This window comes from Octopus bimaculoides, chromosome 8, assembly GCF_046866305.1.
Source record: "Octopus bimaculoides isolate indiv1 chromosome 8, ASM4686630v1, whole genome shotgun sequence".
Classification (NCBI taxonomy): Eukaryota; Metazoa; Mollusca; class Cephalopoda; order Octopoda; family Octopodidae; genus Octopus; species Octopus bimaculoides.
The window spans coordinates 99,505,549-99,531,585 of record NC_142935.1 but is presented as its reverse complement, the minus strand read 5'-3'; the positions used below and the strand labels follow the sequence as shown (position 1 = coordinate 99,531,585).

General features: G+C 36.2%; 3 protein-coding genes across 7 annotated transcripts in view; 2 read left to right on the top strand and 1 right to left on the bottom strand.

The window, feature by feature from the left end:
• The window catches only part of LOC106868321 (transmembrane 9 superfamily member 4), a 36,575-nt gene extending 35,175 nt beyond the window's left edge, over positions 1 to 1,400 (bottom strand). The window contains exon 1 of one of the 2 annotated variants that reach the window (XM_089356868.1): positions 1,366 to 1,400. In XM_089356868.1, the coding sequence (XP_089212994.1) occupies positions 1,366 to 1,398 (33 nt within the window). In that variant the 5' untranslated portion in view covers positions 1,399 to 1,400. Of the gene's footprint in view, positions 1 to 1,169 lie in introns of both variants that reach the window. The other variant, XM_089356869.1, reaches the window with a different exon arrangement.
• A 352-nt stretch (positions 1,401 to 1,752) lies between these two features.
• Positions 1,753 to 5,724, top strand: LOC106868311 (small ribosomal subunit protein uS10). Its single transcript, XM_014913505.3, has 4 exons — positions 1,753 to 1,892; positions 3,592 to 3,694; positions 3,943 to 4,142; positions 5,634 to 5,724. Exons 1-4 carry the CDS (start codon positions 1,890 to 1,892, stop codon positions 5,688 to 5,690), a joined length of 363 nt encoding a protein of 120 aa, XP_014768991.1. The 5' UTR covers positions 1,753 to 1,889; the 3' UTR covers positions 5,691 to 5,724.
• Positions 5,725 to 9,656: 3,932 nt separating this feature from the next.
• The window catches only part of LOC106868169 (uncharacterized), a 57,349-nt gene continuing 40,968 nt past the window's right edge, over positions 9,657 to 26,037 (top strand). The window contains exons 1-14 of one of the 4 annotated variants that reach the window (XM_052970292.2): positions 9,657 to 10,161; positions 11,584 to 11,728; positions 12,640 to 12,775; positions 13,846 to 13,965; positions 14,776 to 14,993; positions 15,516 to 15,625; positions 17,146 to 17,388; positions 17,955 to 18,137; positions 19,423 to 20,499; positions 21,253 to 21,461; positions 22,280 to 22,354; positions 23,996 to 24,213; positions 25,009 to 25,168; positions 25,761 to 25,986. In XM_052970292.2, coding sequence (XP_052826252.2) covers positions 11,636 to 11,728; positions 12,640 to 12,775; positions 13,846 to 13,965; positions 14,776 to 14,993; positions 15,516 to 15,625; positions 17,146 to 17,388; positions 17,955 to 18,137; positions 19,423 to 20,499; positions 21,253 to 21,461; positions 22,280 to 22,354; positions 23,996 to 24,213; positions 25,009 to 25,168; positions 25,761 to 25,986 — 3,068 coding nt within the window. In that variant the 5' untranslated portion in view covers positions 9,657 to 10,161; positions 11,584 to 11,635. Of the gene's footprint in view, positions 10,162 to 10,674; positions 10,799 to 11,583; positions 11,729 to 12,639; positions 12,776 to 13,845; positions 13,966 to 14,775; positions 14,994 to 15,515; positions 15,626 to 17,145; positions 17,389 to 17,954; positions 18,138 to 19,422; positions 20,500 to 21,252; positions 21,462 to 22,279; positions 22,355 to 23,995; positions 24,214 to 25,008; positions 25,169 to 25,760; positions 25,987 to 26,037 lie in introns of those variants that run through there. The other 3 variants (XM_052970294.2, XM_089356866.1, XM_089356867.1) reach the window with 3 other exon arrangements.

Genomic DNA, 26,037 nt, shown 5'->3' with positions numbered 1-26,037 from the left:
TGATTCAAGAATGAATGAGCCTGGGTGGTAAATAAAACTGAAACAATGTAGTAGTAGTAGTAGTAGTAGTAGTAGTCGTCGTCTGCTCCGATTACTGAGGTCGGTCGGAACGTATCCGAACGGGTCTATCTAGAAGAGCACCGGCGGCCTCTTCTGTCTAAAAGTGATATTGTCCTATGAGGAACAACGCCTTTAAAGTTCGATTTGAGCCTTCGACGAGGAAGCCAAAACATCCATCAATTTGAAATGAACTGTAGCGTATATAAGTTTTTTTGTTGCTTGTCTGCTGCGTAATGCGTTCTTACAGAGACGAATAAAAAAAAAATAAGAGATAGTCAAATCGAGTCAGAGGAAAATATTTGGAACATAGGAGTTGGAATTGCGAACGTCAGTGGAGAAAGCTTAAAACAATCTCCTTTGACTTAATACTTAAATTGTTTATAATTGATTCATATAACAAAACTGCCACATCACAACTTGAAAAGAAAGAAATTAATTAAAAGACGTGTCGGACGTCATTTCGACTTTTTTAATTTTTCTTTAATAAAGCGAAGTTGTTGGCAACTTAAAGTAAAAACTTCACTTCAACATTTAGCAAATCAGATGATTATGTAGAAGGTATTTTTTTTTTTTACCTGAAACGTCTATAAAATGATAATATCTGTAAAGGAAAAAAAAACAACACGAACCACCTAAAGGTAAACTAACAAAAAAAATAGATAAAATGTAGTTTTCTAATAAATTCCTGTATTTTTACTTATTTTTCTATTTACTTGAAGTTAAATACTTCACTTTAAACAGTGAACATCTAAATAATGTACAGGTATTCACATAAGACAAGCAAAATCCTGAACCTTAAGTTTTTGTGGACTTTGGCCGTGATAACATACAAATACATTGAAGTGGGTCCCCACCCAAAAAGATCAAACCCCAAAATGGTTCAGCAAACTGTCAAAATAAAACACTTTGAATATTATTAAAATGTTTTGCACATTAATATATTAGACTCCAAGGTGCATGTGTGGATGTATAAACGTATATCTGCTTGCTAATTTGAGAAGATTCAACGAGAAACATGAAACAAATGGAAAATTGAAAACAGGAATAAAAAGTGAGAGGTAAAAATTAGGACATAAATAAAAAGTTGGGGGAGAGAAAGAATTACAAACATTTGTGGAGCCTGGTTCTTGTTGATTTTCGTTTAACTGTCAGCCTTAGGTCAAAGTTAAAAGACAAGCATGTCAGTCAAAATAATTAAAAGATAGCGTATATGAGTTAGAAACATGATCGAGCAAGCGGAGAAATAGAGGAACCAAAATAAACGTAAACGTATTTATAGGAAATATTGACCAAGACTTTTCCTACCTTGGTTGCCATCTTGACTATAACGTGGTACATATGACGTCACAACCGGTATTTGGGAAGAAAATTCATTTTGTCCTTTAAAATTTATTTAATTTCATCATCGTCGTCTATTTTTTTATTCTGTGTTTAAACCTTTGAGTTTAGATCCTTTTGAGGGTATTTAATATTTTTTAATATAACGTCAAAACGGATACATAATGGACTCGTCCATGAGGGTGCAGAGTTAAATAAAATATATTATAAATACTTCAAATTTGATACAGAAAGAGCGAATGAAATTTAAATTTCTTCAAAACTATTTTAATTATCATGTTATAAACGATATCTATGCATTTTATAATATTTGAAAGCTAAGAAATAAATTTGACAGCCTTTCACCCCCATTTTTGGTACGGATTTTAGTAACTGCGCAGCTATTATTCTTTCTTTCCCAACTGAGCTTCGCTCGTCAAAGACGTTCTCTGGCTCACCGCTGATCTTAGGAAGTCTTTGATTAAGTCGGCCAGCATAGAATATTTTTAAAAATGGTATGTAGAATTTAAATTTATAATTATAATTTCTATTTTGTTTACAATTGTTATATTTAATTAGTAATTTCTGTTTAAAAAGTCCTCAATTAATTTACAGCATGTGGGCGCCATGTTTCATAATCCATGCGGTCTTTACGAATTATTATTTAAGTTCATCGGATTTTTGGTTCTTTTTAAATGGATTAAATTCATCGCTTCCCGCATTCTTCATATCGTTTTAACCTTTATGATCTGTTTTAGCAAATATCCCGATGTTGACTCCACAGCAATAACTTATTTAGTTGTGGTCGGGGTGGGAGTTCTTACGTACACGTTTTTCATTCTGTCCGGGGAAATTATTACGATTGTCGAAATATAATTATCTCTTTTCATTATAATCTAGTAAATTTCTCAATTGTCTATATTAGAAGTTATTTTTCTTTGTTGTATAGCTCTGGTAAGCCCTAATCGGATCTAGGACACGAGATCGATGAAATCCAGATCGCCAAATCAATCTAGCTTGCTCTGTCAACATGTGGTTAATTATGTGTTATGTATTATGGGAAGCTTTTTGTCCATCTATAGGTTCTGATTTAATTAGGGTCAGTCGTTTTTCTATGACTTCCAGCTGCTCCAGTATCCATTAAATAGTATATGTCACCCTTTAAAAGATTTCCCGACATCATGGGACGTGATTAGGTTGATGCTTCCACTCAATTGTTCTTCACAACTGCCTGAAAAATGTTTCCTACAGAGTTTTCCAGGGATTCATTTCTAAAATGGGGGGGGGTTGATTACAATTTGTGCTTATAAATTCTACGAAAAATAATTGGCGCGAGTTCTCTCCGACTTTGTTGTTACCAATTTCCGTAACTGATTACTACCGGAAGAGTGCTTCATTGATCATAATTATTGATGTAGGTCAAGAAACTGGAGGATAATTTTGGGATCTCGACCTGGTTTATTTTATATACGAATGCTTTACTTGGATATTGTATTTTCTGAAAATCTGGAAATGCTGTGCTTCGTTTCCTCATTGTTTGTATTGTACGTAATCTGCCTACAAAACCTGTTGTTGTCACTGCACTAACTAAGCCGGCTATGTACTAATAATTTAGTATTTAGTGGTATACGGTGCAAATATAAACTTGCTGTCACTAAACAGTGGTTGTTTTCACAATTTGCAATTAGCTGTCAGCATTACATTATTTTTTTTTACCCTATTTCAAATGAAATACAGCGCTGCCGTATGTTCCGATTGATTAAAAAAATTCATGAGTTTTAGTTCAGAAAAAAATTTTTTGATAAAATTACGGTAGACGATTGGAGTTTTAAAATATCAAACGCTTGGTTGTCGCACTGAATAAATATTCTGTCTGCTCTGCTGATCACCTTCATGGATTAGTGATGTGTGTCTGTATTTACCTGTTTGTCCACTGCTAACATTTATGGCATGCTTTGGCTCTTGTGAGCAGTTTACATTTGAGACAATGAAGCCTCTTGGTATAACTTGTCATTGCCGTCTTAATACATTGGGTTGAATGGCATTTGTGTGTGGAGTATCTTTGATCAGAGGACTGTTCAATAAACACTGGACTTCAGCTGAACGAATACTAAAACTGTTACTTGTTGAAACCCTCTGAATTCACCGTAGAAATTGTTAGTGTTTTTGTTCTCTCACTCTGAATATTCAATTGATGGAAACTTTTCAATTCAGGCTCATTGCGCTAAAGATACTGGTAAGGCTCCAGTTGAAGATGTTCCAGTTCACAGAATTCGCATCACCTTGACGAGTAGGAATGTAAAGAGCTTAGAAAAGGGTGAGTATTTTTGTATATCAAGTTCCTCTCAAACTGGTTTTGGAGGTTTTTCGTTTTTGGGTGGTGTTATGCCTAATGGAATATATTGTACTTTCATTACAACAATGCAAAGTGAACATGGCCTGAAGGTGATTTCTTTTTTTGATGTTTAATTGTTTAACGAGGATGTATGTGCATAATTCTGGTTTGTTGGATCAAATATGTTGGCTGGTGGTTAATATTTTTAAATGCCTTTTCTTTCAACTTAGTGTGTGCTGATCTGATCAGAGGAGCCAAAGAGAAAGAACTAAAAGTTAAAGGTCCTGTTCGTATGCCTACCAAGATTCTCCGTATCACTACAAGAAAGACCCCCTGTGGAGAAGGATCCAAAACATGGGACAGGTACCAGATGAGAATTCACAAAAGAATTATTGATCTGCACAGTCCATCAGAGATAGTAAAACAGATTGTATCCTTTTGTATTTTTGTTTTATAAACAGTGTTTGGTGGGGTGAAACGGTTTCAATGATTGGGCATTCTTCCGTTTTGACTTGAAAGATCATAACACAAAATTCAGTAATTTCCGTGAGCACGTGTCGTCTTGTCGACTTTCAATTGACGTATGGAAGTGGAAAAGAGAAAGCTAATGGGTTGTATGTGTGTGTTATGGAATGTAGATGTAATGAAATTACGCTAACAATGTCGCATTTTTAAACTTGAAGGGGCGCACTCACACAAACATACAGGAATAAACATGAATGCACACACACAGAAACAAGCACCTGTTAGCTTTCTCTTTCCATTTCAATACGTCAACTAACAGTTGACAAGATGACACGTGCTCACAGAAATTACCAAGTTCTGTGTTATGATTTTTTGAGTCAAAACAAAAGAATGCCAGTTATTGTTGGGTTGTTGTATATACGTCAAATTACTATTCATACAGGGTAAAGGGGATGGGGGACAAGTGTTTGCACAGAAACTACTCAATAATCATCACTGCACTAACTAAGCCGGCTATGTACTAATAACTTAGTAGTATTTAGTGGTATACGGTGCAAATATAAATTTGCTGTCACTAAGCAGTGGTTGTTTTTACAACTTACTTCAGTTGATGGCAGCACAATTTTATTGATTGTTTCTGACATAGTGGGTCATTGGTTTTAGTAGATTGTATTGGCCTTGATGTATGTAGTAGTAAATAAAGTATCAATTTTTCTTTCTCCCTCCAACCCTTGTGATGTTTTATCAAGCATAGAACCATGTGGAATTCGATCATAAGGTGACAGTTGTGCTCGGCTTGACACTGTGTGGCCATCTTTCATATTTGTGATGTTAAGTGTAACTCTGGGTGTGCCTATTCCTTTCTTGTACAATACTATACACGCCTGCCTCTCAGTTACTGACGATTCTCATTCTCCTTGTATGCGTGAATGCTTCAATCCCAGTATGCTTGTCACTTTTGCTCATGAAAAGGCTTGATAGAATTGCTTTTAGCTTTCACATCTCTCAGAATCATTTTGTGACATCTTTTGTTTCACTCGTTAGGCTGGGACACTGCTTTGAAGTTTTTAGTTGAATGATTGACCCTTGCACTTAATTTTTGTTAAATGCAGCTACTTATTCTGTCAGGTCTACCAAATCCACTCAAAAGGCTTTGGTCAGTTAATTAATATTGATTTATTTCATTAGAATAGTTTGTGCAAAAGTGTTTTCTGATCCTATTTCTAATGTCACCTTCAGAAATTAGCTGTTTTGGCTGCTTCATTAGGCTAATTACTGGTGCAAAAGAGCCTTTTCTGTGCTCACTTGGTTTACTAGTTCTGAAATCTTCCTCCAAGCATACCCTGGTGTCCTTTAAGGAAGATATTGGGTAAAGTGAGCCTAGGTTTACTGTCATCAGAAGAGTTTTGGCTGTTATTTTCTGCATGTAATGGTTTTCCTTAACAAGATCTTTCAGACATCTATCAGCATTGAACCTGGTGTTGAAGTTGAAGTTACAATTGCAGATGCATAAATCATGGACATTTTGCAATAAAGGGTGAATTTTATTCTTGTTGTGTTGTTTGTTATTTGCTTAACCCATGAATGCATTAATTTGCCGAAAAGTGCATTGGATTTTTAGAGTTGTTATTGACTCTTTTTGAGAGTTACTGGGTCATGGGTCACATTTTGCCTGTCTTACCTGTTAATACTTTTGTTGTCAAGGTGTACTTGGTGCAAGGGATCTGGCAGCAACTCTCTCTCTCTGCTCAAACTGGTACCAGAGATAGTGACTCTTCTCTTCCCCTCCCCCTTTTCTTTGCATTGTTTACATTTACTTTCATTCTTTCTCGCTGCTGAGTGAGAAGAATAAGGATGAAGGCAATAAAGCAAAAACATCTCTCTATACAAAACAAGTGTTATGGCTCCTCATCCCCTGGTGAAGAGGATTGGTCTTCAAGAGCCTGGTGCCAGTACAACATAAAAAGCATCCAGCTCCCACCAGAACCTGGTTTTACAGAAGTTTGTGTTTTTCGCCACCTCATCCCATGTCTACCTCTTCCACGGGTTCTCTCCACTGTTAGGGTGTGACACTTGACAGCTGTCCTCATCCATATGCAGTTGTCTCCCTTGCACACCACATCCGAGGCTTCTTATGTCCAACTTTTCTCTCAGGGCGCTTACACTCTGTCATGTATGCACACTGACATTACACATCCAGCAAATTATACTACCTTCATTTCTTTCAAGCCTACGCATATCATCAGCAGTCATGGCCCATGTTTCACTGCTGTGTAGCATAGTTGTTCACCCACAAGCGTCATACAGTCTACCTTTCACTCTGAATGAGTATCTTCTCAGAATAAAATCAAACAATTGCCTTCTTGGTAGCTGTGAAGGCAACCCCAAGAAAAACAAATGACGAAAACTGATCACAAGGCTTTGCTAACTCATGAAAAATTATTGGATCTTGGTTGGGAGGTGATTCCACGTCCACCATAAAGGCTTTGCACCATCAGATTACCATTTATTTGAAAGTTTGCAAAATTCTTTGAATAGTAAAACGTTCAATAATGATGACATGAAACCGGAAGTTCTATGATGAGTGTGGGATCATGAAGTTGGTAGGTCATCGGACAAAATGGAAAATATATAATTGATTAAAGTTCATTCTTTGTAGGAAAAAAAATGATTTATTTCACTAAAAAACAAAATTTACTTGTCAACCCAATATATATACACACAGCTAAGAGAAATAATTCAGAATGGCTAGGTGGAGTAGCTTGTAACTTTGGAATTCTAGGACTTACCTCTCTGTCTTTCTCACTGCGGCTGACAGGAGCAAGACATGACTGCCTCAGCTCTTAATCTCACTTTGGAGAGATGAGACAAGCAACAGCAAGTAGACATTCAGCCACTATGTCTTGGATTCCACAAAAGATGAATATGGTCTTCACTTGTAAATGTTTTGTATAACTTATTCTACTTGTACATATCTGAGACCTTGAGTAAAAGGTGTAAAAAAAAAAAAAAAAAGAAATACAACTTGGTTCTCAGATGTTCAATACACGGTGTTCTTTCTTCACAAAGCAATATCTTCTCTTTCAACCTTCTGAGTGGAGCTGTTATTTAGATGGTTCTGCTGCAGCACATCTAAACAACCATCACATGATGCCAAGACAAGGAGACTAACACACACACACAATGGTTTCCTTATTTTCTTGTTTCGTACAAGATGATGACCCTTCTTTCTCTCCTGCTTATTAAATTATAGGATGTCACTTAATCGGCATCACAATAGAATACACTTCATAATCAGCTAATCATCATGGGATGGACAGTTTGATAAGTCAGGAGGCTGCACCAGGCTCCAATCTGATCTGGCAATGTTTCTGCAGCTAATGCCAACCACCCTAAGAGTGTAGTGAGTGCTTTTTATGGGACCAGTCTGAGGGCACTGGCATTAACCATGCTCAAATGCTGCTTTTTACGTGCCAGTCGGGAGGCATTGGCATGGACCACACTTGTATGGTGCTTTTTACATGCCATTGGCACGGGAGCCAGTCAAGAGGCACTGGCATCGGCCACATTCAGATGCATGTTGAATAGTCAGCAGTATATAGTGTGGACACAGTACTAAGAGAGCAGTAAGTTCTATCATGAGTCCAAGACTGACTGGGCCAGTTGCCATGGCATAGAAGTGACATTTACCCTTCTGAATGGGTCACAGTCGAGTGAACTGGAACAATGTTTAAATGATGGGTTTTGTTCAACAACACAATGCTCCACTCAGTCTGGGAATCAAAACCATTTTGTGATGATGAACGCAACATCTTAACCATTAAGTAGAGAGAATTAATATTTTCAACTCGGCAAATTTGGTCACGTTCATTGTAGGAGTAGTGTTCTAGTGAAACCTGTCCCTGACATAACCACTACCACTAGTGTACATCAATACTACTACTACAACCCCTGCATTGACACAAATGTCTCAACTTTGCTGAATAAAAGGTGTTTCATCGACAAGTGAAATGAATTCGGTCTTTTGTTACTCAAACAGGTTCAGTTATTTCATTATAAAATCACATTTATATTGCTAAAATTTCTTTGTTGTGAGGACAATAATAATTGTATGTCATGTGAGTACTGACTGTGTCTTGGCCTTCATTTTTTTTGTTTCAGTTGTAAATTATATAAGCTTTGTATGGTTGAAGCCATCACAGTTTGTAGTAGGACACACAAATAATTTCTGTTATCTAGGTGACCTAATTTGCAGTGGAGGGGGATATACTGAAAGTATAGTTGCTAGAATAAGAATATGATGGAGAAAGTTTGGAGGACTATTACCTCTTGGCAACAAAAGGTCTCTCTTAGAGTGAAAAGCAGATTGTATGATGCTTGAGTACAAACAGCAATGCTACATGGCTGTGAGATATGGGCCATGAATGCAGAGGACCAATGAAGTTAGTTTACTCCATTGGATGTGCAATGTTAGAGTAGAACAAATAAAGTACAAATGTGTTGAAAGAAAATTATGCGTAAGAGGAATCAGATGTAATGTGATAAGGACAGTTGTATAAAGAAGTACCAATCACTAGAAGTGGATGAAACTTATGAAAGAGGGAAACCCAGGAAGACAATAGGACAAGGTAGTAAAGGCTGATCTAAAAATGCTGTGCCTCACAGAGGAGATGATAAAGGGCAAAGATGATTGCCAATTCACTGTGCTCAGGAAAAATCCATCTGTCACGAAAATGAAGTCCAAAGAATATTTTGTTTATGCCTATACGTGCTAGGCCCTGCCCCTATACCCATCACATCTCATCCCTTCTCAGCTATTGTTATCATCAGTGAGCAAAATTAGCACATACTTCATCCCTCCCTACCTCCGTTGGAATGCAAGAGCAAAAATGGGTTCCCTGGGAAAATAATGTTACAACCTATTCTTTTCTACTCTAGGCACAAAGCCCGAAGTTTTGGTGGGTGTAGTCAATTCGATTGACCCCAGTACGCAACTGGTACTTAATTTCTCAACACTTGCATTACACATCACATTCACACACACACAAAATGAAGAAATTTTGAAAAAATTGTGTCAGTATGTATGTGTGCAAGGTCACTATCGTAATCTTCACCATTTAAAAAGTATTTGTAGAAAAGAGCATTAAAAAGCACAAATTTTCGTGAAGATTAATTCCAGACGCAAGTGTGGCTCAGTGGTAAGAAGTCTGCTCCCCAACCACATGGTTCCGCGTTCAATCCCCCGTGAGTGGATTTCGTAGGCGTGTGTTTACGTGTCCGTGACGTAGTGGTTCGTTAAAACAGACCGATAGACTAAGTTCGCCAAAAATTCTTCAAGTTGATGCTGAAGTATTGCTGCGGTCTAATGATTGAAAACAAAGACGCTATAGGGATGTAGACATTTTCCCCTTAGTTTTTTTTTTTTTTTTTCAGTTTTATTGTCTGATAATAACATGTTTACGAAGATCGCCGGGCAACCGTTGTTGGCACTCCGTCGCTTACGACGTCAAGGGTTCCAGTTGATCCGATCAACGGAACAGCCTGCTCGTGAAATTAACGTGCAAGTGGCTGAGCACTCCACAGACACGTGTACCCTTAACGTAGTTCTCGGGGATATTCAGTGTGACAAGGCTGACCCTTTGAAAATACAGGTACAACAGAAACAGGAAGAAAGTTGTGGTGGAAGAGTACAGCAGGGTTCGCCTGCTGGAGCCTCGTGGAGCTTTAGGTGTTTTCGCTCAATAAACACTCACAACGCCCGGTCTGGGAATCGAAACCGCGATCCTGTGACCGCTGCCATTGCGCCTCTACCGGGCAACCGTAACACAAAGGAAACAGTCAAAGAACGGAAAGAATTTCAAAGTCGGTCGCGCACTTTAACCAAGAGACCGAAAGGGGAAATAACTCTTATTTCGGATGCATGACGGGAGAACCTGTAGAGTTTTAAATATGGAGACCAGACATTGTTTACTTTCGGTTGGCAAGTAACTACACACTTTTTATCACATCCACTATATTTTGTTTCTTTTGTTTGAAACGACCGTAGATATTATTGATTCAATAGTATTAACTTGTTAGGCTTACTTTTGTAACTTTCTCTTTATTCTTATAGTATATAGGTTCTTTGAACGCCTCGTAAATCATTAAGTCCACATTTTTCTACATTGTATTACAGTTTTGTATTTCTGTTGCTAAGAACCATCACTCCAAGTCTCAATGTGTGTATATATGAATACATATATATATATATATATATATATATGTATATGTATATATATGCTATGGCTTAAATATACACTTTGTTTATTTTATTTAATAGATTTTAAAGGAAAATTATAATTTATTGAAACAAAATTAGAAGTTCTCTTTTCGGTTGCTACACTTCAATCTCTGAAATTATTTCATACTTAAAAAGCTATAAATTTGTTTTTACCCAGAAAACTTTCGAAGTGCTGACACGCACGCCCAACATACATACGCCCACACACACATATACATATATACACACACACAAACGCTCACATATTTTGGGAGAAGCCCCTTAGGTTTTTGTGCTGTGTAACTACCGCAAGTTAACTTGTTGGCGTCCATTGTTCAGTTCCATGTTCAGACTCGAAGAAGGTTTGTAACTTAATGAAACACTTTTTTCGTACAACATTCCCAAACTTTACAGTGCTGAGATGTACCAAATTCCAGTGCCTGTTTAACAATTGTTAGAGTTGTTTAGTACCGGTTTCAGCCCTGAGCGAACAGACCTACGATCCAAGTTTGTGCAACCGTGACCGTCCCCTCTCATTTTCCGAAATAGCTCTTCTAGAACTACATTTGCCAATATATTCTCTCTTTAAAATAACCAGCTGTTATTCCATAGCAATTTAGCTAGTGTGTCAAACCACTAAGCAGAAGCTACTTCGTCCAGCTCACTTTACAATTATTTGGTGTGGTGAGGTCACTCATGTTACAATAGCAATTTCATATAACACACAGCAAGCAAAGTCTTACGTAAAATATCTTTTGAAAACCACCTTCTTATAAATGTTTCTACAGATGAGTGAAATGGAGCAACGTGAAATAAAATGTCTTGCTCAAGAACACAACATGCAGCCTGGTCCAGGAATCGAACTCCCAACCTCACGGTCGTAAGCTCGGCGCTCCAACCACAGAGCCATGCACCTTCACAGACATTCAAAAGAACTGTATTTATTCAAAACACTAAACATGTACAGACCCACACATCATCATCATCATTAATTTTGCATCCCTAATAAAACATGTAATGAGTTATGCACTGGGGTTTCATTCATTTGAAACTTCCCTTTTCTTACACATTTATGCTCAGGAAACCTTGTATGAAATTATATATATATATATATGATATGACAATTATATTTTCTTTATTTTAACAGGTAGGAAGCCAGTAGTAAAATGTGAAATATCTATTTAAAAGCCAAAGTCAATATGGTAGAAGACCTAACTCTTCATTTGAATGTTATTGCTTCTACAAACATTAAAAGAAAGAAACCATGGTCACAGATTCTTTGGATTGGAAAGGTAAAGCATTAGATTTACTTTACTGCCAGTTTGTATTTAGGAGGAGAGACAACAGTACTGGGGGGGGGGGGGAGATGCCATGTTCTGATAGTGAATAGTTCCTTTGGCAGAAGAGAAGTTCTGTTCTGTTGAGATTGAATGAAAGAGATTATCCAAGATGGAGAGGAATGAGGAAATGCTGTAATGGGCACCGGTTCCAATAAGAAAATCAGACCTTAAAATAATAATGATTCTAGCCTACAATCAGGTCAAGTTTTAGTCATTAGGAAAGGTACTTATGTGTATATTTCTGGTAGAATTTCATGGAAATGTGTAGAATCTAATATCTGTATGCTGAAATTGACATTAAATCTTTAATTTTAAAAAATTGCATTGTAATTTTTATAATTTGAACTGTCATCTTATTCTGCACAAATTCTCATAAATGGAAAACAAATTTTTTTTTTTTTTTTTTTTTACCTGTTAAAAAAGGTTAATTTTTTTTACAAAATCAGTCTAAATCATCATTTGATGTCTCTTTACGCATGCTAACATGGGTCTGGATGGTTTGACATGAACGGAGGAGCCAGATGGCTGCACCAAGTTTCAATGTCTGCCTTGGCGTGGTTATTACCACTTTCCTCCTAACGCCAACTATTTCCCAGAGTGTACTGAGTGCTCTTTTTTTTTCTTTTTTTTTTTTGTCTGTGTGTGTGTGTGTGTAGTACCAGAACTGGTGAAGTGACCAAATTCCTACAAGACAAAACCCCTCAACAGAATGAAGCATAATATTAAGGGATATGAGAGTTTGACAGAGACAGAAGCAGGTGTTGTGTTGAAGAGCTGGATACATGGCTTCCTCAAAGATATGATTATTTTAGAATTTAGAAATAATTAATGGGTTTTTTTTTCCTTTTATTCTCCTGCTTCAGGAAGAAGAAAGCCTCATTCTTTTGGATCCAAAACGAATAAGTCTGCTGTACCTTCCAGATGGGAAGACAAAGAAAACTATTCCTAAAGTATCACCCCTTGTGGCTGACAGCATTTCTGTAAATTGCTCAAACAATGGTAAAAGTTCACTTGATATATTTATCATTTAAAGAAATTTCTTTTGTTTTGTTGAAATAATCTCCAAGAAAAGATAGCTTGATCATATTTTGAAATGTCCATTGGGAAGACATTTGACAAAAGAAGTTTATTTCATTGGTTTGGATTAATATAGTCCTGGTTGGATCTTCACTGCTTTGAATTCAAAGCTTGACATTCACACAGCATTAAAGCTGATGTCATGGTGTGAAGGAGATGAGAAATAAGTCTCTCACTCTGGGTAAGACACTGGACTGTTGCTGATAAAATCCCCAGATGATCTGAGACTGATCCAGACACACTGAAACAATATTGGATATCATGGGTTCAAATCTTTTGCAAATATTTCAGTCCATGATATCTTTGTGACTGAGTGTTGTCTGTGAAGTACTGTTCATGCAGTCTTTTCATTTCCATGTCATTCAGAATTGGCAGAAAATATTCCTTACATATTGGTAAAATAATGAACAAAATTCTTTTGTTTTCCTGGTTTCTAGGGGCCAGATTCCTTTGAAATTTTTAAATGTTCAAGAACTTATGTCAAAAACTTGAAGTATTTTACCATAAAATTACATAATTTGCTCTAAAAAAACAAGGAAAATACATATAACCAGAATTCAAGTTATAGTCTTTTTTATATAATATACATAAAACATATGAAATAGAAAATTGGATTCAGAGTATCAAACAGAATTCACAGTAAGCATTCCAGCAAGAGACTGGTTGTCAGCTCATAGAGTAATTGAATTATAATGTAGTATTACTTGTTCATGCAACCTAAAATCTAGGCTTTCCAAGTAGTAAATGTTTCCACAAGGAGTAAAGAATAAGTATAGAATGCTAAATATACAGATTAATGTAAAATGTATATAATTTTGAATGTTAAAATATATAGTATGGAGAAGGTTCTGAAACAGCTGTAATCACATGGAGATAATAAATCTGTATTAACTTCTCATACCTCCTGATTCTATTCTTATATATATATATATATATATATATATATATATATATAATGTGTGTGTGTGTAAAATTCTTTTTTTACTCTTCAGGATTGTACTTAGCTGGTTTGCTCCAGAATGGGTCAGTATTTCTTTGGAAAAAAGATGGCAACAAAGTGTGGATGATTGAAGGGCTTCCTCAGTATATTTCAAATTGGGGAACAAACCAAGGTATGGAAGCAAAATGGACATTTTTACCTTTCATGTAATCTTTCTAACTTAATTGTAAATGTGTAGCAAATTGTTTATTAGAACAATCACACATACACACAATATATCTGTCTAATCTGGTCTGATCTATCTATTCATCCATCCAGTAATACAGAACTTGGGACCAGATAATAACAAAGTGAACTCACTATCCATACAGCCATGCTTATATATATATGTGTGTGTGTGTATCATCATTTAACATCCATTGTCCATACTGGCATGTTATATATCATTCAACTACAGTAGTAGTTGAATAATATTCTTAAGGCCACAATTTACTAACACTGAGCGTCTTTGGGAGTTTGTTGCTAATTCAGTTCTTAACCATTAACATTTTTGAAGAGGACTGGTCCCTAGCTACATTTTGGCATTAAAAAATTGAGATTTGGTCCAGTAGAAAAAGGTTTACATCAAAATTTGTAGCAACGTTATGGGAGAGTAAGTAACAAACACCAATCAAGTTTAGATTTAAATAACTTTTTTATTTTAAAAGCGAAATATATATTTATCTTGGCTTAAATGATAGAAGAAAGCATGAATTTCATAGTTTTTGTCCCATGCAGCAAAAATTTGCATCAAAAAAGTTGTGAGGTGAAATATCATTAAAAAATATGAGGCAAAATTTGGATTTAAGCATAATTAACTTTCTTATTTTAAAAACAAACTATATTTTAATTAAGCTTAAATGATAGAGTTCAATTAGAAAATCTAATTGTTGTTATTTCTTTTCTTTTTGTTGTGCCATGCCTAATTTTGTTTCCTCTTTAGATTCTTACAGCATTTACCTATCTGATGATGCCACGAAGATATTGGTTGCTGCCAGTGATGGCAGTGTCTATATTTGGCTTTGGTCATCAGTCTCTTCAGTTTCAATCAAGGAACAAAATGCTGGTTGCTGGTATCCAGTTGATATTTCTGAAAACGTTCAAGATATTTTTAGAATGGCTAATCAATCTGTAATAACAGCCATCTTTTATAGCAATGTGGTAAGTATCTCTGTCTCCATTTTGCATGAGGGTTATTTGTAGTTTGACTTTGGGTTTGAAGAAATGCAGTTTCATCATTGGCAATGCATTCTTGCCAATCATAGAACTACTACAATTGAAAGTGCAAGCCTTCTTTATATTTTAGGAATCTTAATTTAAATTCTGTGGTTTTCTTGTTTTTTTTTTTTTTGACCAAAAATAGTCACACAGATAATTATTTTTCCTTTTCTTCGTTACTAAATGCGTAATTTTAATTATTGGCAAGTTACTCAGCAACATCACTTGCACAAAAAGGAAAAAGAAGCAAAACACTTGCTATACACTGTGAAATGGTTGGCATTAAGAATGGCATCCAACCATGGAAATCATGTCAAAGCTGAGCTCAACCATAGCTCTGTGGCTCACTGGACCCTGTCAAACCATCCAATCCATGCCAACATGGAAAACAGACATCAAATAATGATGATGGCTTACCACATGAAACGTATTAGCCCTCACTTTCCTATAAATTATATGTTGCAGGTTGTTGGCTGCTGTTGCAATTGTTCCTTCTTGTTGTCTGACAAACAAGCTTTCACCATCATTACACTCTACCTGAACTTCTTATCTGCTGCTTTACCTCCGACATCAAGGTAAGACACAGTTTTTAAATAATCTTTGGGGTTTTTTTTTTTTTTTTCAATTTAATTTTTAATGTATTTAGATTCACAAATAATATCAACCAGTCTTTAACTCATCTTGCTTTTCTCCTTCTAACTTGACATTTTTTTTTCTTAATGTAGGCAACAAGACTCTTGCATAACAGCTCAAGATTGTTATGCTGGAGTTTTGTCATCTACATCGGTGGGCGACCCCAGGCAGCTCTAGTGTTAAGTACATCAGTAGGTGACTCCAAGCAGTTCTGGTATTGCTTATATTGGTGGGTGTCCTGGGGCAACTCTTGTATCACAGTGGAAGGGGCTAAAGCCTCTTCAGAGCTGCTTCACCACCTGATGAGACATCAATTTGTGCATTCGAAGACAGAATACAACCAGCATTGTTAGGGTGCAAGTGTTTATCCCAAATGAATTTTAAGGCCTCCATTAGTTGGGTCAACAAGGTTGATCTGGATAGCAATTTTCCAAGTCGACCACCTTGAAAGTTCCTCTTCAAGGTGGTTGACTTGGACTAAACATTTTTTTTTTTTAATGGAAACTGATAGTTGTCCATGCAGCAAGTCTTCCCTCTCCACCCCTCACTAGTATTGCTCAAGGGAAAGGCGAGAGCTGATACAGCCCAATACCAATGTTGTCTCGGACAAACCCAGAATGCAATGAACCAGAACAAAAGTCCCGAGACATTTTGTCTGACAATTCTGTCAGTCCACTGCTCTTGATTTGTATTTTTTTTTTATCAATTCTGGAAGGATGAAAAGTAGAGCTGACCTCAATGTGATTTGAACCCAGATCACAGGTTGTATGAACAGATACTGCCGGTCCAAACTGAGTTTGAAACTGGGTCTGAAATATTCCATTTTTATGTTCCATCATGGTTTTAATCATGCTCCCCTCTTATCTTCTGTTGTTGATTTTTCTGTTTGGCCTCTGCTTCAAAGCCTTGTACCATAAGGGGTTTCTCTTGGAACCCTGTCCCATCTGTCAAGAAGCTGAGTTGATTTGTCAGAAACAGCCTATGAAGAATGTTTTCTAAAAATGGTCAACACATGGATAAGTGTCAGAGTTCACAAAGCCTGTTTGCAAACCATTTTTAAAAAATCCAATTTGATTAATATTTCAAGCAGGTCAAGCAATTCTGTGAAACAATGTTTCCTAAAATGAATTCCAAAGAAAATTCTGGAGCTCCAGGAGAAAAAGAATTTCAAAAAGAATTTTTTTCCAAATTAGATTTCATACTAATTGTCATGCTGATTACTTGTTTCTTTTCCGTAAATAAATTCTCTCTTTAAAACAATTGTTATTTCATTTAATGTTTTGTTAAATTAAGCAGGTAGGATTAGGGGCTTCCACTAATTTTTGGAAATCCTATAAAAGGTTCCATGAGGAAATAAGTTTTAAAATCACTGATGGTTTGTGGTGGTGGTAGTGGTGGCGGCAGCGGCATTGTTGTTGTTGTTGTTGTTGTAATCTAAATTCATGTCTGGTCTTGCTTTCAGCTTCTATCCATTTAACTTTGATTGGATGTCTGTTAGCTACAACCAAACTGACATTGCACTGAACAAGATGAATGACAAACCAGTGGCTGCCTACTCCAGGGATGGCCAAATACTTGCCGTTGCCATCAACAAGACTGTTGCCAACCAAAACAAAATAATGTTTTTGTCTCCTTTTACAAATACAACTGTTGTGACAGACATGAAAGGAAATGGTACGAATGAATCTTCATCAACTCATTTCAGGTAACTAAACAACATTATTAGCAGAACTGTTTAAGGATTTAGTGAGAGAAGGAAGGGCAGTGCTTATGACCTTTGTTTTGTAGGGTCTCTAAGCCTAGTGAGGGGTAAGTAAGGAAAACCCTTCAGACCAGAAGCTTGCTTTGAACGCATGCAATGGAACTGGTAAGACACTCTGTTTTTAAACTTAACTAAAGGCAACCAAAAGGAATAATTAAAAAAAGAAAAAGAAAAAAATTGAAAATAATTGCACAAAAAAGGCTGAAGTCCCTCCTTGAAGAGATGCCCCACATTGAGGTCCTCATCTTTATCTACTTGCTTGATTTGGTATTGAACTTAAAAGAGGACAAAACAAATATTGAGCTGACTGAGGACAAGATAAGTGATAAATACCAGTTGCCCCCACAGGGTAAAAGGTGGTTGTCAGTAAACAATCAGGGGTCTATTGATACATAAGGGATCACTGCTCAGTAACTTCTCCCTTCCCCCAAAATTGCTGCCCTTGTGGCAAAATTTGAAACCATTATTGTTATTGTTGTTGTTATTTTTATCTTTTTTTGTTTTGACAGTTATTACTGGATCGCTTCTATGAAATGGACGTACAATAACTTGTTTGTCGTCTGTATACTCAACTCTGGCTCTGTTTGTATTCTTCCTCGTCTTGGTGAACCTGTACTTTTGAAGACCAATGGATTGTCCCAAGAAATGGGACCAGCCTTCTTCCTACCAATTCATCCGGTTATTATTGTAAGGTAATTAATGCAATCTTTTTTTTTTTTTTGTTCAGATTACCACAAGAATCCTTACAAACCTCTTCCTGTCAACTGAATAAAACTAGCAGAGCTTGGCAAATGAAATAAAATTTTAAAAAATACAGCCCCGTCTTTCCAATCCATCATCATCCTAGCCATCATTGGGGGGTGAGGTTGGGGAGAGCATGATGATGATGATGGTGATCACATTAATAATTTTCATCTTCTTCAAATCTGTTTGTCCATTTGTTACTTAGGACTATTCAACATCTATCATCATGGAACCATTCTCACGTCTGACTTTGTCATCTCCAAATATTTTTTTGTTTGTTTTGCTTCTATGTTAGATCCTCATCCACCAAGGTGCCCATCCCACTCCCCCCCCCCCCCCGACACAGATCTAATTTCATTCATCTCCTATTGTGCACATTGACAAACACAACTGATGACCACCAAGTTTTTTTTTTTCAATTCACCTTTCTGCAGTCATCGTTTAACGCCCGCTTTCCATGCTGTCATGGGTTGGATGGTTTGACTGAGGGCTGGCAAGCCAGGAGGCTGCACCAGGCTCCAATCTGATCTGAGAAGGTTTCTACAACCACTCTGGGAGTGTAGTGGGTGCTTTTTATGTGCCACCAACATGGGAGCCAGTCAGGTGGCACTGGTATTGGCCACACTCAAATGATGACCAATGCCAGTGCCACCCAGGTGGCACTGGCATTGGCTACACTTGAATGGTGCTTTTTACATGCCACCAGCACAGGTGCCAGTCAACATCAGCCACAAATTGTTTTAACAGGAAAGACTGGTCAGCTATTTGAGTTCCAGCTCAAAAGTTTTGCAGTTATTCCAGCTTCTTTACGAACACTTAATTCTATGCACCTGAGTTCACCTTGTTGCCAATAATATCAGATCTGGGAATGTTACTACTTGTGACTGACCAATGTCCTTTCTGTGAGATAATTTTTCTCATCCATTTAACACCATGACAAGGAAGCTAAGTTCTGATCCTTAAAATTTCTTTGATTTAAAAGACATTTCACATTTTTCAGGTGAAATATTGTTGTATTCACCTAAAACTGATATCATCACAAAGATAATGAATTGCTTAGATTCTATTTATTGTATTTTTTAAATACTTTTATCACATTACTTTATACATTGATAAATAAACTTTTATTTTATTGAAGTAAAAATATCAAAAATATTTTATTTAATGATTTTGTAATTTTTGTTTCTCAGTCATTGATAAGATTGTTTTTTTGTTTTTTTTATTCTTTCACAGAGATGAAAATATATCAAAAGTCGGGGCAAATCAACGAAATGAGATTCTCACTCCTCAAAAGTTCTCAATAAGCACTCATCCACATTTACCAATTATTATTTGTAGTGATGGCTTTCTTGTGACTGTTCTTGAACTGCCTTACAATTTGGACTGTTTGTCTCTGGTTCAAAACCTCGTCTCTTGGTCCTCTCAGAAGCTTTCTATACTAAGTAAAGAATACAAACTTGATTTTACCCATTCAGAACAGAACTCGGCTGATGGAATTTTTCTCAAGGAAAACATTAGCAGCCTTGCTTTATTGCAACCTCCCAGATCCTATCACTTTGAAGATGGAACACATTCAGAAGATAGTGACCAAAGCATTGTTCAAGAGGATCATCTTAGGAATTTAGATGCTGGAGTCATTACATTTGGTGTTCCTTTAACCAACAACTGCAAATTACAGCCAAAAACTTCTAAAACCCACTCGGAAATTTTGAAAAATATTTATCTCAGTCTGCTCTTAGCTTGGAAACTTGAGGTGACATCAGGTTGTATCTGGGATCCCACAAGAGCAAAAATTACCAAAGCAACCTTACTGAATACCTCCAAGGTGTTCCAGCTTTTTCTTGAGGTGTCATCATTAACCAAGTCTTTAAAGAATGAAATGTCAGATAAATCATCTCTTTTTCATTTGATTCGAATGTTTAGAGAATTTTTACATCTTCTTCATTTTGATTTCTTATATCAACGACATCTCAATGTCATCATTTGTTTTGTTCATAAAGTCGTTAAACTTATACTTAATAACAAGAACCTTTCCAAATCTGATCCTGCTATTAAAACACTTCTGGGATGTGAAGCTTTACTCAACTTTACTAACCAAATTCTTAGCAAGACTTACACCTGGTCTTCAAAATATCCACCATCAAAAGCCAGGGGAAGGGAAGATCCTTTTCTGGAAATAAACACAGAATCAGAAGATAATAGTTGGTATGAACCATCAAGAAATAGCTTAAAGACTTTGAATTCAAGAAAGAAAGTTCCTAAAAAGAAACCCAATGTTGAGCAAACAATCCAAAATAGTTCTTTACAAGAGTAAGTTCTTTGATCCTTTTGTTCTTTTACTTGTTTTAGTCATCTGACTGCAGGCCATGCTGGAGCACCGCCTTTAGTCAAACAAATCGACCCCCAGGACTTATACATTGTAAGCCTAGTACTTATTCTATCGGTCTCTCTTGCTGAACCACTAAGTGACAGGGATGTAAACACACCAGCATTGGTTGTCAAGCGATGGTGTAGAGAAACACTGACACACACATAAATATATATATATACTCCTGGTCCACCAGTCCCCAGTCAAATCGTCCAACCCATGCTAGCATGGAAAGCGGACGTTAAACGACGATGATGATGATATATATATATATATATATATATATATATACAACAGGCTTCTTTCAGTTTCCGTCGACCAAATCCACTCACAAGGCTTTGGTTGGCCCAAGGTGTCATGCAGTGGGACTGAATCTGGAACCATGTGGTTGTGAAGCAAGCTTCTTACCACATAGCCATTCCTGCGCCTATATTTACTTTTAATTTATTTAGAACTGTGGAGTATAAGTCCTTATCTAAATCATCTAAGTTATCCATGGGCAGTTGATGGTCATATTTTCCTTCTATTTTAGTTTTATTAATTGTACAGGCAAGATATTGTTGCAACCATAAAAACATATTAGCTGTAAATCCTGTCATTGCTAAAATCAATATGAAACAGTTTTGAGAAACATGAAACAAAACCTGATAAGCTTGAATTTGTTCCTGATGCATTTTTTTTTTTTTTTTGTAAAGGTTGTTACCAACATGGAAGTTGTTAATGAAACATGCTGAGATGGTTGCAGCTGAGAACTTCAAACAAAGACAAAAAAAGTCACCACGCCAGCAGGAAAGTGAGTTCTCAGAAATACTCAGGGAATTGTTCCAGCGTCTCAACACACTTCTTTTCTCCAATTTGTCCAGCACACAAGACATCAAAGAAAGACCTTGTAATATTAGCAAAGGTATGTATAAAGATAAGTTTAAATGTAGAGATATAGAACAGAGAAGAGTAATAAAGTCTTCTACAGAGAAGAGTAATAAAGTCTTCTGGCTAAGGATGGAGATAACAAGAGTAATAATTTTTGCAAACCTGTACAACCCATTTCAACATGGATGTCAAAGGAGGAGTATTTTAGTCGAGCAATAAGGTTTGTAAGAATACAATATATATATTTTTAGAGTCTATTATTTTGCCAGGAGCTGCAGCTTGAAGAGTCAATAAGGTGCTGGTCCATTTATTGGTTCTGTCTTATTACAAACTCTTCACTGCATCCTTCATAAACATGTTTAAATCTTTATGGCTTTGAATAAGCCTCATGAGAAGATCTACATAATTATTTGTTTAGCTCCAGATAAAACCTGATGTTGAGCCACTCAGGAGTATCTTCACTTCATACCAGCATGGAAAACAGATGTTAACTGATGATGATCATCATGATATATGTGTGTGTGTTTTGTTTAGTGGTTTCAGTTTTTAAGTAAACTCTAGATGAAACCACACCTAAGACTGTTTTCTGTCCTAGTTCAAGCTGTTTCACTTCATTTATGTTGTTAATGCCTCTGAAAGAAAAGCTTTAATATTATATAATCTCATATTTCTTACTCTGCAAGATTCTATGTAGTATGATACATATTGTACAGCATACTAATTATACTGTATAGTGTGTTCCTAAATATGCTAAAGTCTATACTATAATTATAATATATATTCAATAGTAATAATTAAATTCTTTAGCAGTTTTAGCCTAAAAATTCTTGTTTTCTTTTATTTTAATCTTAGGTGAGAGATATAGTTTAGAATCGAGACATACTTTGGCTGAGGATGCTTGGAAAGAACAGCTGGCTAAATTAAAAGGTAAGGCTTTATAACATTTGGGGGATTTTATGTATGTGTGTCAGTGTGTGTGTGTGTGTGTGTATTTTTTGTTTTTCTTTTGAAAATCACAAGATTGAATGATACAAAAGTCTGTAAAAATCTTAGAAAAATGCAGATTCTGGTGTAAATATGAGCATTCGGTGGTGGGGATTCCACATAATGAATGCCCTTTTAGTAATGTAGTACAGCAACTTGAAAAACTTGTGTGACTATCCTTGCAAATTGGAGACAAATGCACATATAAGTGTTTAAAATCTAAAAGTTAGTAAGGGAGCTAATTTCCGTAAGCTCAGCTAATTGAAATTTTTGAGAAATAAGAATCAGATCATTAGCATATTGGATGACCTGTAGGTCTAGGATGACCAGGAGAGGACTGAGGACTGAACTTTGATGAACTCCTACCTTCATGCTTAATTTGTCTCTGAAATCATTGTTGACTCTCACTTCACTTCCTGCATTTTTGTGCCAAGCTGGTACATCAACGCCTAGTTTCCTAAGTGTCTACCAGAATACTGTATGTGGTACCTTGTCAAATGCTTTCTCCAGGTCAATGAAGGCCAGGAATAGTGGTTTATGCTTAGCCAAGTATCTCTCCTGCAGTTGCCTCACTAGGAAGATTGCATCCAAGGCACTTTTTCCAAACTGCATCTCATCAAGGTCTCCTGTCATGTATCAATTGTGCTATGGCTTTCTCCATGATCTTCATAACCGGATTCTTTGATTCTTCTAAGGTTACCTGTCTTTGATGGATCTCCTTTACCTTTGTAGCAATCAACAATCATACTGCTATGCTAGTCACTGGGTATAACTCTTTGACTGTAATCATATATCCTACCACATTGCACCCACACTATAGGCTTCTTTCAGTTTCCATCTGCCAGATCCACCCGCAAGACTTTGGTTAACCCAGGGCTACAGTGTGTATATATATATATATATATATATATATATATATATAAAAGGTTTAGATTTAGATTCAAAAATTGAATATGGTACTTATGTTTAGGCACCAGAATATAGTATGGTATGGTATTATATAAAAACCATTCCAAAAACTAGGTGATCAAAAAGTCAAAATAAGCAACACGGATTTCAAAGATGGTTGCAGTACGCACGTTTCATGCTACTCCATTTATTTAAGTAATGCGAGCATTACATCAAATGCAATATGTAGAGCATTCTTCAGCTGCACGAAAATGCAGAAAATTACAGTAGAATAGACATATTATAATTGTGGCAACATTTCAAATCCAAGTGGGAGGAAGAATACATAAAAATCCATCTTGACATAGCCAAGTCTATCAGGCTTATATATATATATATATATATATATATATATATACATATATATATATATATATATATTCAGGGTGCCATGCAATGGAACTGAACCTGAAATTACATTATTGGGAATGAAACTCCTCAACCATGCAGCCATCTTTTTACACAAACACACACACACGCCTCTGTATCCGTACATATGTATATGTATATACACACACACACACACACATTCTTATGTCTCTGTATTTGTATACACACACACCCACACGTCTTTATACAAACACATTTTGGTCTTTGGCACCGCAGTTCTATCATACTCTTTTATTCTTCTTCCAGATGCAACTTATTCCTCGAATACCACTTCTTCCTGTATTCTTCATGCCCTCCTCTACACTTATTTACTGAGAGGTCAATTGGCAAAAGCCATGGAAATGGTGGAGACTTTAGTTCTGAAAGATGACATCAAGGCCATCTCAAAAGATCAATTCGAGAATTCACAGGATCTGAACCCACCGTCGTTTCTTACTATCATGAACACTTCCATATCATCTCAGGTACAATTATTGGAAACTTCTTAATACCAGCTTTATTTTTCTAAAACTTCTTACAAATATTTAGATTCATGCCTTGATATTTTGAATTTCAATTTCTTCCGATGATATTTTTTTCAGCTTTTATCTTGCCGGGTAGAATCGGTAGCTTGCTGGACAAAATGCCGAGCAGCATTTTGTCCATCTTTGTGTTCTGAGTGCAAACTGAGGTCAACTTTGTCTTTGATGCTTTCAGAGTCAAAGTCCCAGCTGTGCATTGGAGTCAATCTGATCAAAGGTGGTGAGCTGGCAGAATTGTTAGCACGCCAGACGAAATGCTTAGCCGTATTTCGTCTGTCTTTATGTTCTGAGTTCAAATTCCACTGAGGTCGACTTTTCCCGTCATCCTTTCGGGGGGGTCGATAAATTAAGTACCAGTTGTGTACGGGGTCAATCTAAATGATTGGCACCCTCTCCAAAAATTTTGGGCCTTGTGCTTAGGATAAAAAAGAATGTGATCATCAAGCCTCCCCCACCAAAAAATTTCAGGCCTTGTGCTTATAATAAAAAGGATTGTTGTTACTGTTATTATTATTAACAAGGGAATTATAATGTTAAGGATTTAGTTAAATACCAGAAGGCATTTAGTTCCACTCTCCCTTTCTGCCATTGAAGGAATTAACCTTTCATAGTCTTCTTAGTTTCTTGTCCTTTGATTTAACTGCACCGTCTCCTTAATAAAGAGGCCTTGCCTTACTTATTTTGCTAGTTGTTTTGTTTCACTCCATCAAATATCTCTTTCTCTCTCTCTCTCTTCAGCAAAAAGTGCCTTGCATCAAGAATCCAGCAATCCGACAAGTAGTGCAGACTCTTGCACGTTACATGGCCATGTATTTTTGCAACATGCAGCTGTTTATTTTCCCTCCAAATTCTCCATCACCACTTCCTCGTTTGTGTCACGCTTCTCCACATACCTTGAGTAAGTAATTAATCTATTTGCAATTTCTTATACATTCATCTACCATTTCATACATACACACACACACATATATATGTATATATGTATTAACATACATACTTGTGTGTGTGTACATATATATTATGTGTGTGTGTGTTAATTTAGTAAAACAATATATATTTAGTATCCAACCATCCAACCCATGCCAGCATGGAAAACGGACATTAGATGAGGATGATGATGATGATATCCAAAATGTGAAAATGGACTAAGAAATACATAATTTGTGGTATAATCCAAGTTTTAGTTTAAAAACAGATATTACTAAATATTTCCTAAATTTAATTTTTCATTTCCTGACGAAGCATAGACATCATATGATCTTTAACCAAAACTCACTTAAAGTTAGCTAGTCCTGCAGTAAAAATTTTGCTAGTTAAGTTAATCATTTCAATTTAAAAAGACTTTCAAATATCAACAATATAATCTACAAAGATGTATTATTTAGTCTTCTTTAGAAATATAATTATGAAATTTGAAATTCTTATTGTACTTTTTTTCATTTGTATATTTTAATTGTTGCTTTTCTATGATATTTCTGTGTGAATTCTAGAAGAACGAATAATACCAAAGTTCCAGCAAGATGTGACTTCAGTAGTCAGCTCAAGTGGTCTGGAAGATATATGGACAGTCAGTCGATGCCTGGAATACCTTCTCCTCAGTGGCCTTGTCCCAGAAGCTGCTTGGTTTTCCAACAAAGTTGGTGACTGGAAAGCTGCTCTTTCAATATCCGCTGCACTCATGAAACACAGGGAGATCTTTCCTATGCTCTACGAAAGGTTGGTTATGTTTACACATTTACAGATAATGGTGGTGGTGGATCTGGTGGT